Raw genomic sequence first — 13,397 nt, forward strand, 5'->3', positions numbered from 1 at the left:
GACGAGTTCTGTTCCATTTTCAGTGATCTGAGGACAGAAACATGCCTGTTCCTCTCAGAGTTTATTACACACAGAGCTGATTGAGTCAGAATGACAGTTTGCCTGGGGAGGTGGGTCTGGACTGTGACCTTGAACCCCTTTGCTCCTTTCTTGTCCATCAGATGAGACCAGTAGGAGCAGAAGATCTCACCAACAGTTTATTTGTATTTTTTGTTTTAAAAAAAAGATGTATGATGTTTTGCCATGCTGGGTCTTCATTGCTGCACTTGGGCTTTCTCTAGTTGCGGTGAGCAGGGGCTACTCTCTCGTTGCTGTGGTTTCTCTAGCTGCCGAGCCCAGGCTCCAGGGTAGGCATGCTCAGTCATCGCGGCACATGGGCTCTGGAGCTTGGGCTCAGTAGTTGTGGCACACAGGCTTGGTTGCTTTGCAGCATGTGGGATCTTCCCAGACCAGGGATTGAACCCATGTCCCCTGCACTGGCCGGCGGATTCTTACCCTGGACCACTAGGGAAGCCCCTATAGATGGGGAAACAGTGGAAACAATGTCAGACTTTATTTTTCGGGGCTCCAAAATTACTGCAGATGGTGACTGCAGCCATGAAATTAAAAGACACTTACTCCTTGGAAGGAAAGTTATGACCAACCTAGATAGCATATTGAAAAGCAGAGACATTACTTTGCCAACAAAGGTCCATCTAGTCAAGGCTATGGTTTTTCCAGTGGTCATGTATGGATGTGAGAGTTGGACTGTGAAGAAAGTTGAGTGCCGAAGAATTGATGCTTTTGAACTGTGGTGTTGGAGAAGCCTCTTGAGAGTCCCTTGGACTGCAAGGAGATCCAAGCAGTCCATTCTGAAGGAGATGAGCCCTGGGATTTCTTTGGAAGGAATGATGCTAAAGCTGAAACTCCAGTACTTTGGCCACCTCATGCGAAGAGTTGACTCATTGGAAAAGACCCTGATGCTGGGAGGGATTGGGGACAGGAGGAGAAGGGGATGACAGAGGATGAGATGGCTGGATGGCATCACTGACTTGATGGACATGAGTCTGAGTGAACTCCGGGAGTTGGTGATGGGCAGGGAGGCCTGGCATGCTGCAGTTCTTGGGGTCGCAAAGAGTCAGACACGACTGAGCGACTGAATTGAACTGAAACTTTAAATTTGGACTTCCGTGGTGGCTCAGATGGTAAAGCATCTGCCTACAATGCTGGAGACCCCGGTTCAATCCCTGGGTCGGGAAGATCTCCTGGAGAAGGGAATGGCACCCCACTCTAGTACTCTTGCCTGGAAAATCCAATGGACGGAGGAGCCTGGTAGGCTATAGTCCATGGGGTCGCAAAGAATCGGACACGACTGAGCCACTTCACTTTCACTTCCCTTCCACACTTTAAATTGAGAGGTGATTGTAGATTCACGTGCAGTTGTAAGAGATAACACAGAGATCCTGTGCGCCCTTTCACCCAGGTTCCCCCAGTGACAGCAAACCAGGCTTTTGACACTGATAACAGAGCAGGGAACCACGGCCATGAGGAGCTTCCTGCTGCCTCTGACAGCTGCGTCCCTCCCCCTAGCCGTGAATCAGTCTCCGTTTCTGTAGTTCTGTCATTTCAGGAAGTGTTGTATGCACTGAATCACGGAGTCTGCGCCCCTGTGAGTTGTATTTCCCCCTGCTCGGCCGAGTGGCGCGGGTCTTCACCCGGGCGTCCATGTGTCTCGGCAGCTTGTCCTCTCCCAGGGCTGCGCCCCGCTCCTGCTGTGAGTGGCGGCTGTGATGAAGCCCTTCGCCTGCTGAAGGACACCTGGGTGGCGTCAAGGTTTTGATTATGTAGCAGGCCATTCTGGTCACTGATGTGTAGGGTTTTTTTGTGAACATAAACTTTCACCTTTCTGGAATAAATGCCAAAGCACACAACTTCTGGATGGTGTGGTAGTTGCCTATTTTGTTTAAAAGGGGTTTCTGAGCTGTTTTCCAGGGTGTACAGTGGTTTATTTTTGTTTTGTTTTTTAAAAAATGTATTTTATTGAAGTACAGTTGGCTTACAGTGTTTCAGGTGCACAGCAAGGTGATTCAGTTACATAAATACACATACGATATTTCTGAAATTATTTTCCATCAGAGGTTATTACAAGATAGCGACTGTAGTTCCCTGTGTTGCACAGTGAACCTTTGTTGCTTGTTGCATATCTGTGTTTTAATCAAAAATCTAGCAGTCTATTCATACTAAGTCAAACAAGTGGAATCAAAATGCCATAATTTTTTTAGTTAGGCAAAAATTCGTAAGTTTTCTAAAATATATGTATTATACATATTTATATGTATACATCAGATATGCAGATGACACCACCCTTATGGCAGAAAGTAAAGAGGAACTAAAAAAGCCTCTTGATGAAGGTGAAAGTGGAGAGTGAAAAAGTTGGCTTAAAGCTCAACATTCAGAAAACGAAGATCATGGCATCTGGTCCCATCACTTCGTGGGAAATAGATGGGGAAAGTGTCAGACTTTATTTTTCTGGGCTCCAAAATCACTGCAGATGGTGACTGCAGCCATGAAATTAAAAGACACTTACTCCTTGGAAGGAAAGTTATGACCAACCTAGATAGCATATTGAAAAGCAGAGACATTACTTTGCCAACAAAGGTCCATCTAGTCAAGGCTATGGTTTTTCCAGTGGTCATGTATGGATGTGAGAGTTGGACTGTGAAGAAGGCTGAGCGCCGAAGAATTGATGCTTTTGAACTGTGGTGTTGGAGAAGACTCTTGAGAGTCCCTTGGACTGCAAGGAGATCCAACCAGTCCATTCTAAAAGGAGATCAGTCCTGGATGTTCTTTGGAAGGAATGATGCTAAAGCTGAAACTCCGGTACTTTGGCCACCTCATGCGAAGAGTTGACTCATTGGAAAAGACTCTTGATGCTGGGAGGGATTGGGGACAGGAGGAGAAGGGGACAACAGAGGATGTGATGGTTGGATGGCATCACTGACTTGTTGTACATGAGTCTGAGTGAACTCCGGGAGTTGGCGATGGACAGGGAGGCCTGGCGTGCTGCAATTCATGGGGTCGCAAAGAGTCGGACACGACTGAGCGACAGAACTGAACTGAACTGATATGTATACAAAAGCTTTTCTACTGCTCTTGATAAAGGCTTAAGAAAGATCATCAAAAAAAAAAAAGAGATGGAGAAATTGGAAAACATAAACTAAATGATATGGGAGTACTGAATATGAAACAGAAAAAGTGAAACAAACTAGATAAAAGTAAAAGATCATCATGTATTCTGGGTGTTTTTAAACATGACTGCTCATTAGAAACATATCTGGAGCTCTGGAGGAAAAAAAAAGCAATACCTGAGTATTTTAATTTTCCAGAAAATTTCAAGATGATTCTGATATGCATCTGGATTTTAAAAAGTGATTACAGGCTTTCTGTTGGATCCTAGTTTTGGTGATATATAGAGTTCTGTTATTTTTAATATTGACCAGTCATGATACAATGGTATTAAGTGAGTAATAGTTATATAATCACAATAGTAAAAGGTGTTCATCAGTTTTCACAATCAATAGCCAAACAAACAATAAAAGATAATTACAATTGCAAGCCATAATGGGAACATGATTAACAATATAAAATAATTATATACAATTTGTGGGGTCAGGCAGCGATGTGGAAAGTGGAAGTGCATACATCCATATTTTCATCCACCCAGCAGTCTGTGTCTTTTGGTTGGTGTATTTAATCCATTTACATTTAAGGTAATTATCAATATGTATGATCCTATTACTATTTTCTTAATTGTTTTAGGTTTATTTTCTGTAGGTCTTTGCCTTCTCTTGTGTTTCTTGCCTAGAGAAGTTCCTTTAGCATTTGTTGTAAAGCTGGTTTGGTGGTGCTGAATTCTCTAACTTTTGCTTGTCTGGAAAGCTTTTGATTTCTCCATCAAATCTGAATGCAAGTCTTGCTGGGTAGAGTATTCTTGGTTGTAGGTTTTCCCCTTTCATTACTTTAGATATGTCACGCCATTCCCTTCTGGGTGCAGTTTCTGTTGAGAAGTCAGCTGATAGCCTGATGGGAGTTCCCTTGTTATTTGTCATTTTCCCCTTGTTGCTTTTAATATTTTATCTCTGTCTTTTAATTTTTGTCAGTTTGATTACCATATGTCTCAGGGTGTTCCTTCTTGGGTTTATCCTTCCTGGGACTCTGTACCTCCTGGACTTGGTTGAGGAAGCCCTTTCCCATGTTCAGGAAGTTTTCAGCTATTATCTCTTCAAGTATTTTCTCGGCTCCTTTCTCTTTCTCTCCTCCTTCTGGGACCCCTATAATGTGAATGTTGGTGCGTTTAATGTCCCAGAGGTTTCTTAGGCTGTCTTCATTTCTTATCATCCTTTTTTCTGTATTCTCGGCTGTGACAGTGATCTCCATGATTCTGTCCTCCAGGTCATTTATCCATTCTTCTGCCTCAGTTATTATGCCGTTGATTCCTTCTAGTGTAGTATTCAGCTCTGTTTGTTCTTTAGTTCTTGCAGGTCTTTGGTAAACACTTCTTGCATCTTCTCAATATTTGCCTCCATTCTTTTCCTGAGATCCTGGATCATCTTCACTATCATTATTCTGAATTCTTTTTCTGGAAGGTTGCCTATTTCCACCTCATTTAGTTGTTTTTCTTAGATTTTATCTTGTCCCTTCATCTCAGACATCACTTTCTGCTTTTTCATCATGATTAACCTTCTATAACAGGGCTTGTTTTAGGCACTCTGAGACTGTGCTTTTTCTCGCTTCTTCTGTCTGCCCTTTGATGAATAAGGCTAAGAGGCTTGTGTAAGCTTCTTGATGGGAGGGACTGGTGATGGGAAAAACTGGGTCTTGCTTTGGTGGGCAGGGCCTTGCTCAGTAAAGCTTTAATCCAGTTTTCTGCTGATGGGTGTGGCTGCATTCCCTCCCTGCTAGTTGTTTGGCCTGAAGCCACCCAGCCCTGGGGTCTCCAGGCTTTATGGTGGGGTTGATGGTGAATTCCAAGAGGGTTTACGCCGAGGGGGACCCTCCAGTGCCCCCGTCCCCATGGAGCCCCTGCCAAGCCGCCTCCAGGGGCTCCAGCTCTAGCAGGCAGTTTTGGCTCAGTCTCCTGTAGGGGTCACTGCTCCTTTCCTCTGGGTCTTGGTGTGGGCAAAGTTTTGTTTGTGCCCTTCAAGACTGGAGTCTCTGTTTCCCCCGGTTGTCTTGCCAGCCCCCATTTTCCTTGCTGGCTAAAAACAGCAGCAAGAGAGGAGAGTGTTTCTACTGCACAGATTTATAGTGTTGAACTATATTAAGCTATAGGCTTAATTTTCTACTTTAAATTAAATTCTGCTTTAAATTGAGCCTAATCTTGAGGGCCCTGCCCTGTCATCCAGGTGGATCAGTCACTCAGTTGTGTCCGACTCTTTGCAACCCCATGGACTGCAGCATGCCAGGCTTCCCTGTCCATCAGCAACTCCTGGAGCTTTTGCTCAAACTCTTGTCCATCAAGTTGGTGATGCCATCCAACCATCTCATCCTCTGTTGTCCCCTTCTCTTCCCACCTTCAATCTTTCCCAGGATCAGGGTCTTTTCCAATGAGTCACTTCTTCTCATCAGATGGCCAAAGTATTGGAGTTTCAGCATCAGTCCTTCCAATGAATATTCAGGATTGATTTCCTTAAGGATGGACTGGTTGGATCTCCTTGCAGTCTGAGGGACCCTCAAGAGTCTTCTCCAACACCACAGTTCAAAAGCATCAATTCTTCGGCAGCTTAGCTTTCTTTATGGTCCAACTGTCACATCCATACATGGAAAAACCATAGCTTTGACTGTAGGGACCTTTGTTGGTAAAGTAATGTCTCTGCTTTTTAATATGCTATCTAGGTTTGTCATAGCTTTTCTTCCAAGGAGCAAGCATGTTTTAATTTCATGGCTGCAGACCATCTGCAGTGATTTTGGATCCCAAGAAAATAAAGTCTCCCTGTTTCCATTTTTTCTCCATCTATTTGCCATGAAGTGATCTAGGTGGAGAGATGCAGATTAGGTGTCTGCAAAGGAGAGAATCTGGGGAAAATGCTGGGAAAGATTGAAGACAGGAGGAGAAAGGGACGACAGAGAATGAGATGGTTGGATGTCATCACCAACTTGATTGACTTGAGTTTGAGTAAACTCTGGGAGTTGGTGATGGACAGGGAAGCCTGGCGTGCTGCAGTCCATGGGGTTGCAGAGAGTCGGGCACAACTGAGTGACTGAACTGAAGGAGAGGATCATCCCCCCCCACCCCTCAGTGGTCAGGGCCTCCCAAGATCTTTCTTTGTTCTCACACGTGTGTGTGTGCGCGTGTGTGCACACACGTCCGTGTTAAGAACTGTACACAAGCACCAAACGGTATGGCTGGAGGGGGAGGGTCAGAGCCGAGGCAAGGCAGCGAGGAATCTACAGTCAGAGGAGCAGGAGGAAGGAAGTAGCAGCGAAAATAGCCTGGGTGGGGTGGGGTAGGGTGGGGTGTAGACAGTATTACTACGGGGTGGACCACGGGATGGCTGGTGTGGGGCTGAAGGAGCACTTCTGAGCGAGGTCGGGGCAAAGGAGTAGTCTTCACCTCCAGGAGCGAGGGGGCTGCGGGCCGTGGAGGACCGCCCAGCGAGCGAGGGGAAAGGGAACTGGACTAGACGCATGACGCTGCATTTTTGCCTTTTTATTCAGGTGCACTTTTGGGTTATGTTTCCTTAGGACTTCCTCACCTTTTCTCAGACTTCCCACTACCCCTCTCACTGAGGTCCAGCTGGGCTTCTCCACCCCCAGACAGTCCGTCGCCCCCTGGATGCCCAGAACCCCTGGGCGGATAAATCCCCTGCCCCCGTCTCTGGGCCAGCGGCAGTGGTGCACCAGTGACCAGGAGCCCGGCCTCTGCTCAGACGCGGTGGGCGTGGGGACGGAGTAGAACACGGTCCCTGAGCGGGCTCCTTCCCGGGGTCTCGGGCTTTCAGGTTTGGTCTCGGATCCTGGTGATAAGCCTGAACTGACACCATGCCAGTCCTCCTCTGATAAGACGTGATTCTTCCACTTCTCTAGCGCAGCAGCTTGTTTAAGAAAAGCCTAGCTCTGAATGTTTAGAGCCAGTCACTTCTAAGAGCACAGTGGCAGCAGTAAGGAATTCTGGTCACAGCAAAGCTCTGGGCACGAAAGCCTCGCAGGTCCCAGGACAAAGCCCAGCCTGTGGGCCAGAGGGAGAGGAAATGGCCTTGCTCTTTAAGAACAGACAGCAGTGTTCAAGATTGGGGCTGGAGGTGGGGTGGGGGCAGCCGCCCAGCCAAACATACACTCTTGGTGCCATGGCCCTGGGGATGGCGCTCGGGGGTTAACACGCTGCTTCTCATCACCCTGCATGGTCCTTTCAGACACAGAACGTTCAGCTCAACAAGGAGATGACGCTGGCCAGCAACCGGAGCCTGGCAGAAGGAAACCTCCTCTACCAGCCCCAGCTGGACTCTCGGAAGGCTCGTTTGACCCAGAAATACCAGGAACTCCAGGTGCTCTTTGAAGCCTATCAGATAAAGAAGACCAAGCTAGGTAACTCTTTTAGGGTGATCTTTCAAGAATAAGGAGCTGATGCAAGGGTACATTTTCAAGCTGTTTCACTAACCAGGAAAGAAATGTTATTTAGGGAACAATTTCAGATTAAGACAGTGATCACTGCTGCCAAAAACCATCTGTATATAGGATTGTGTCACCAGTTTAGAGAAAGAGACTTGATTGCCTTTTCAACAAGATTGCACCTTTTCCAAACAGCATAGGAAAAGCAATATTCTGAATTATGATAATGCAACTTATGTTTTATCCTGTGAGGTTGGGCCCTCACAGTTAATGCTGAAAGAGATTGATCACTGGGATACTTTATTTTAATGTCACACTTTAATTTGCAGCCATTATGAAGTGACGCAGGAGTTGACTAGCATTGAGGCCTAAGTAGCTTTCCAGGGAACTCTGAGATTCACAGAAGGTTAAAAAGGGCCTTGGCTGGTGGGGCAGCGTTAGGACGTGGTGCTTCCGCTGCCACGGCCCCAGGTTCAGGTCCTGAGCAGGGAACTAAGACCCCATGTATTGTGCAGCGTGGCCGGATAGAAAGAGAAGGCTAAAAATCACTCTCTGCAGTCACGTTTCAGTACCGTCCAATACCGTGGTCCCTGTATCTCTGTAACTGTAAAAAACGTGTGCTGTAACACGCCTGACCAGACTGAGCAGAGGCGAAAAGACTGGTAACGGTGGTGCTGGCGGGCACGCGGGGCTCTTGCGTTGCTGGGAGGACTGAGAACTGGAGATGCTGTTTGTCAGCACCTGGAGTGCAGTGGAGCCGCGCGCTCTGATTCCTGTCTCACTGGTGGGCGTCTCCCCCACAAAAGCGGATGTTCACGTCTACCAAGAGATACATGCAAGAGGGCTCGTTGTAGCTTTATTTGTAAGAGCTAAATTTGGATGCAGTCTAAACACCCATCTCTGGACTGATGGGTAAGTCGTGATACGCAGCTTTTCGTGCCACACGGCGTCAAAAGGCACGAGCTACCCATTCGTGCCGCCACATGGATGGTCTGAGAGACATGTTGAGCGAGAGAGGCCAGCACAGAGCACCCTGTGTGAGTCCACTTGGGTGAAGCTCAGAACCAGGCAGCGTTCCTGGGGAGTGGACGGCAGCACCTCTGGGAGCAGGGCTGGAGCCTCTGCAGACGTTCTGTCTCAGTCTGGGTTGGGGGGCGGTTTATACACATACACTGGAGATGTGTCTACTTTAGGTGTTTATGTAAATCATCCTTCAGAAATCCTAAGGAAGTAACAGGGTGGTTGCAGGCTTATCTTGGGGTGGGTGGTGACATGGCTGCTCTAGCTCGGGCACAGAGCCCCCCCCCTCCACCGACCCCGCTGGTTGCGTGCCCTCCTTCCTCTCCTGCATGTTCCCGCGTTCCCTTCTGCTTCTTGGAGAGTCCGCTCACTAGGTGCTCCTCCCGTCTCCTCTCCAGCTAAAGTGCACTCTTTCTTTGAGGGCATGGGGTGGGGCGTGTCGCTCCAAGGGGCTGGGGGCCGAGGTGATCTCTGATGGGGTGCTGGTGCCCCCTGACCCCATCGTGCCTCCTGCTTCTTCCAGATAAACAGTCCAGCAGCGCTTCCTTGGAGACCCTCTTAGCGCTCCTGCAGGCGGAAGGGGCCAAGATTGAGGAAGATACCGAGGTAACTGGCAGCCCCGGGGGACACCCCAGGTTGGGGCAGGCAGGCCTGTGGGCTGAGGAGCGCACCGGGCAGGGGTCCAGGGGAGCAGCGGGGCGGCCAGGTCTTCCCGTGAGGGGCGCGTGCTGCACTGAGACTCAGCACCTGGCCTGTGGGTGCTGGCGGCTGAGTTACCATCTGTCCGAGTCAGCTGGCTGGGCGGAGCCTGTGGGCACGGCCCGCCGAGTACCTGAAGCTCGAGCCTGCTCAGTGATAAGGAAACGAATCGGGGTCAAAAGTTGAGCCGCTGTGGCACACTGGGGCGGGCAGCACGGTGCCAAACTGGGCCGTGTGGTCTGATGACCCACTGGGCAGGGTGGCCCTCGTGGGCACGAGCAGGTTCCTGTCCCGCCGGCCTGCTTGGGGCGAGCGTGTCAGGTCGCAGCCAGCGGAGGGAAGGAAACGCAGGTCTTGGGCCCCGTCGCCTGAAGGCTGCTCTCGCAGGGCCTGCTGCCCGTCCAGTTTGCAGTTCGGGAGGTGGATAGGACCGGCCCTCCTCTCTTCTTGGCCCGTGTCCTGGGTGGGCCACGGTCTGCAGTGAGGAGGGGACGGTTGTGGGGAGGAAGCTCGCCCCGTCTCCCCTTGCCCCGGTCTGTGAGTGGGTCTTCCTCCCCTAACGGCTGACCCGCCCGGCCCATGACCGAGTTTCTCCTGCTCCTTCAGAACATGGCCGAGAAGTTTCTCGATGGAGAACTCCCTCTGGATTCTTTCATCGACGTCTATCAGAGCAAGCGGAAGCTGGCCCACATGCGAAGGGTTAAAATCGAGAAGCTCCAGGAGATGGTGCTGAAGGGGCAGAGACTGCCGCAGGTCCCCGCGCCCGCCCCGCTGCCACCCAGGGTGCCCGAGCCAGCCCCCGCCGCCCCCCTGCCCTACCCTGCCCCGGAGGCCAGTGGGCCCCCCTCCGTGGTTCCTCGGCGCATGCCACCCCTACCGCCTCCGGTGCCTGCAGGACGCTTAGCCACGCCGTTCACCGCCGCCATGGGCTCAGGACAGGCCCTCCCATACCCGGTCGCGCAGTGCCCGCCCCTGCCCCCCCGAGGGGGCCTCCCTGCCCAGCAGGGCTTCTCCACGCAGCAGTTTGTGTCACCACCGTACCCGCCAGCGCTGCCCCAGAGACCCCCGCCCCGGCTGCCCCCGCACCAGCCAGGCTTCATCCTCCAGTGAGCGGCCCTTGTCCTCCCCGGGAGGCTCCCTCGCTGCCTGCCGGCCGGGGCTCCACACACACAGATGGAGACTGTGGGCACCGGCTGCTTTGCCAGGGTCTCTGGTGCCCAGGGCAGGGCGTCCGGCTGGTTTTAGAGCCGTAGGTCAGTGGCGATAGACGTAGAGCCCTGGTTCTGGACACCGAGGCAGCTGTGTGCGAGGGCTCGGCCGGGCGTGGGTGTGGTCGAGCTGGTGTGTGTGCTCAGTATGGTTCCTTGTTCTGTGTTGATGAGCCCCTGAGTTTGGGGGAAAAAAGCCTCCCCCCCCTCTGTTCCCACGTAGGATCATCGTCTTCCTGTTGCAACTTTATTTAATAAGCACGGTTCATCATTTCTTCTTTATTTTCAAGACGGTTCTGTGCATCCCAGCCCGCCATCCACTGCAGCCGCCAGTGGGGGTTGGTCGGGTGAGCCAGCCCGGAAGGTGCTCCCTGGACCTGCGTGGGGCGGGCGGTCCTCCCAGTCCCTCCCTCCCCGACCCTGGACGCTTCACAGCCGCCCACAGAGTTTGCACTTGGCCCCCAGCCACGTCCAGAGGCCAGCGAGTCATGGCCGGGTGAGGAGGCGGGTGGGAGCTGGGCTTGGCACACGGAGGCCGTCCCCAGCTGCTGCTCCTCCTCGAGCCAGCCCAGGCTTCTGTGAAGACCTACTCCTCCGGTGTTTTTACTACGTGTGTACTTTTCCTGTTTTATATTGGGGAAGAAAACGTTTTTTTTGGACACTCACAAGACCATTCAGGGAAACTTTCGGAAAAATGCACATCCAGTTCTGCGCAGGTTGAGATGCAGGTGAAGTGACGCAGTGTCGTTTGGTGCAAGCAGCGCACGGTCGCGCCTGCGGGCCGTGCTGTGCCCGTGCTGTGCCTTAGCTTCACCCGGGGCCTGGGGGGCCGGCCAGGCCGGGGGTCTCGTCTGCATCCATTCCTTGTCGTGTTGCAGGTGGCAGGAAAGTCCACCCAGCTTGAACCAGGATACTTACTCGTAGCCAATATTCTCTGCCTCTGGCTGGGCGTGGGGCAGGGGTGCGACGGCCGCCAGCAGCCCCTCGGCGTGGAGGGGGGCCGACGAGCTCTGAGGCCCTGGCCGCACCCCGGCTTCTCCCGCCCCCCGGGCGCTCGTCTGCATGTGCCATGTGTGCCGGGCTCCCAGGGCCCAGCTGGGGCAGGGAGTTGGGGGTGGTGGTGCCCCCCTCCACCTGCTGATGGAAAAAGCCGTGCTGAGTGGTGGAACTCGGACCCATGACTCGCCAGCAGGCCACAGCCCAGAGGACAGAATCCAGGCAGCGCTCAGACGGGTCTGGCACAGCAGGCCGTGGGCAAAGCCACCACCCTTTGTCCTGGATGACTGTACATTTCTCCTCCTGGACTTGAACTCTGCTGTATCATTAACTGTTTTTAAGAGAACAACTGTACAGGTCGACTTCCTGCCCTGCCAATCAGGTGGGCCTGCCATGTCTGAACCTCGAGAGTGGTGCCGCCACCCCGTACCTCTGCCGTCCACCCCGCTGTTGGGGGTGCCCGCCCCCTGCCAGGGGCACAGCCAAACACGTGAGCTCAGTTGGTGTTGATGGGGGGAAGGGGCCACCAAGCTGGCCTCGCCGTCTCTCCAGGGCCACATCTGAGCTGTGGCTGTAAAGCTGTAAGATCCTTTTTAATAAATAGAGAATTGTTAAGAACAGCCCACCCTTCATTTGCCTGGGGAGCCTTGCGATGTGTCTGGTTCTGGCGTCTCAGCAGTCAGCGTTCCGACAGTGAAGCGGACCAGTAAGGTGGTTGAAGTTCAGACACGGAAGGCCATGGAGGTGCTGAGGTGTCCGCCTGGCCCAGGAGCCCCAGCCCTCACAGCAGCGTTGTTTTTTAATCAGCTTCTCAAGGTACAAGAAGATAGCACGTTCCCTCCTCCCAGAAGGTGCCTTTGGGGTCTGGGCTGCCCTGCCAGCACCTCAGAGCAGGGCACTCAGGGTGCCCTTTGGGTTCAGGCCAGCCAATGGGAGCTCTGGTGAGGACGTTCTCTGCTGATTTCAGGTAGACTAGATCCAGTGGCTGGCCTTCTGCTCCGGAGGCTCGCCCACAGGTGTTCAGAGAGGACCCGTGGCAGCATCGCGTGCTGCTGGAGGGTGGAAAGGGGAACCTCGGGCCGCGGCCCCCAGCTGAGCTGGGCCGCGGCTTCTGTGCCCCCGGGAGGAGCTCTCAGGAGCACGAGGCTGGAGCCGCCCTGCGGAAGCTTCCCCGTCGCTGTCTGCTCAAAACAGATGGCCGCGTTCCTTTCAGGGTGCTGAGGGTGTCCAGACGCTCTGGTTTTCCTGTTGGGGTGGGGGGCTTCTGCTGAGAAAGCAACTTGCTTTTGTTTACAAGAATGTCTGACAGTTTTGTCTTTTCCCAGTGGCTGCTAGGAAGCTTACAGGCAGATCTGTAGTCTACCCCCAGGGGGCTGGAAGTGCGCTTGGCTCCTCACAGCCCCATCTGAGCTCTCCCCCCTCCTCTGGGCCACGCTGCTCAGGACCCGTCCAGGAAGCCCCAGCCCCAGCCCCAGCGGTAGATAGTGTGCTCACTGATGGGGGCTCCATGGAAAGGTGTGTCCGCTGGGGTCGTGAGTGTAGTCAGCGCACATGCTTCTGCACTGGTTTGGATTTGGTGCAAGAACCAGGTGCGTCGGTCTGTTGGCTGAAACCGTCTCTCTAGCAGACGAGCAGACGCTGCTCCCTCCCCGTGCCCTTCCAGCTCAAGGAGCCCTTTCTCACCTGACCTCATCCGCCCCTCGCCAACCACCCTGGAGGCCAACCACCCTGGAGGCGGCGGGGCCCCACCTCATGGTCAGGAAACCACAGCCCCAGAGCGGGATGCTTGCAGGAGGCCACAGGGCAGGAGCCACCCAAGGTGACCTGCTTCTCCCCCGACCTGCATCGTCCTTGGGTTCCCCAAGTGCTGGCGACCAGCAGGGAGGG

The 13,397-nt window shown here is 52.6% G+C and overlaps 1 protein-coding gene across 4 annotated transcripts in view; it reads left to right on the forward strand.

The window, feature by feature from the left end:
• The window catches only part of VPS37B (VPS37B subunit of ESCRT-I), a 31,428-nt gene extending 19,303 nt beyond the window's left edge, over window positions 1-12,125 (forward strand). For 3 of the 4 annotated variants that reach the window (XM_086347464.1, XM_086347467.1, XM_086347466.1), the window contains exons 2-4: window positions 7,392-7,563; window positions 9,131-9,213; window positions 9,913-12,125. In XM_086347464.1, the coding sequence (XP_086203590.1) occupies window positions 7,392-7,563; window positions 9,131-9,213; window positions 9,913-10,416 (759 nt within the window). In that variant the 3' untranslated portion in view covers window positions 10,417-12,125. The remainder of the gene's footprint in view (window positions 1-7,391; window positions 7,564-9,130; window positions 9,214-9,912) is intronic. The other variant, XM_086347465.1, reaches the window with a different exon arrangement.
• Window positions 12,126-13,397: the final 1,272 nt, after the last annotated feature.

The sequence above is a fragment of the Bos grunniens genome, chromosome 17 (assembly GCF_055505025.1).
Source record: "Bos grunniens cultivar Pamir isolate PY7600 chromosome 17, Bosgru_T2T1.0, whole genome shotgun sequence".
In the NCBI taxonomy this organism is placed as follows: Eukaryota; Metazoa; Chordata; class Mammalia; order Artiodactyla; family Bovidae; genus Bos; species Bos grunniens.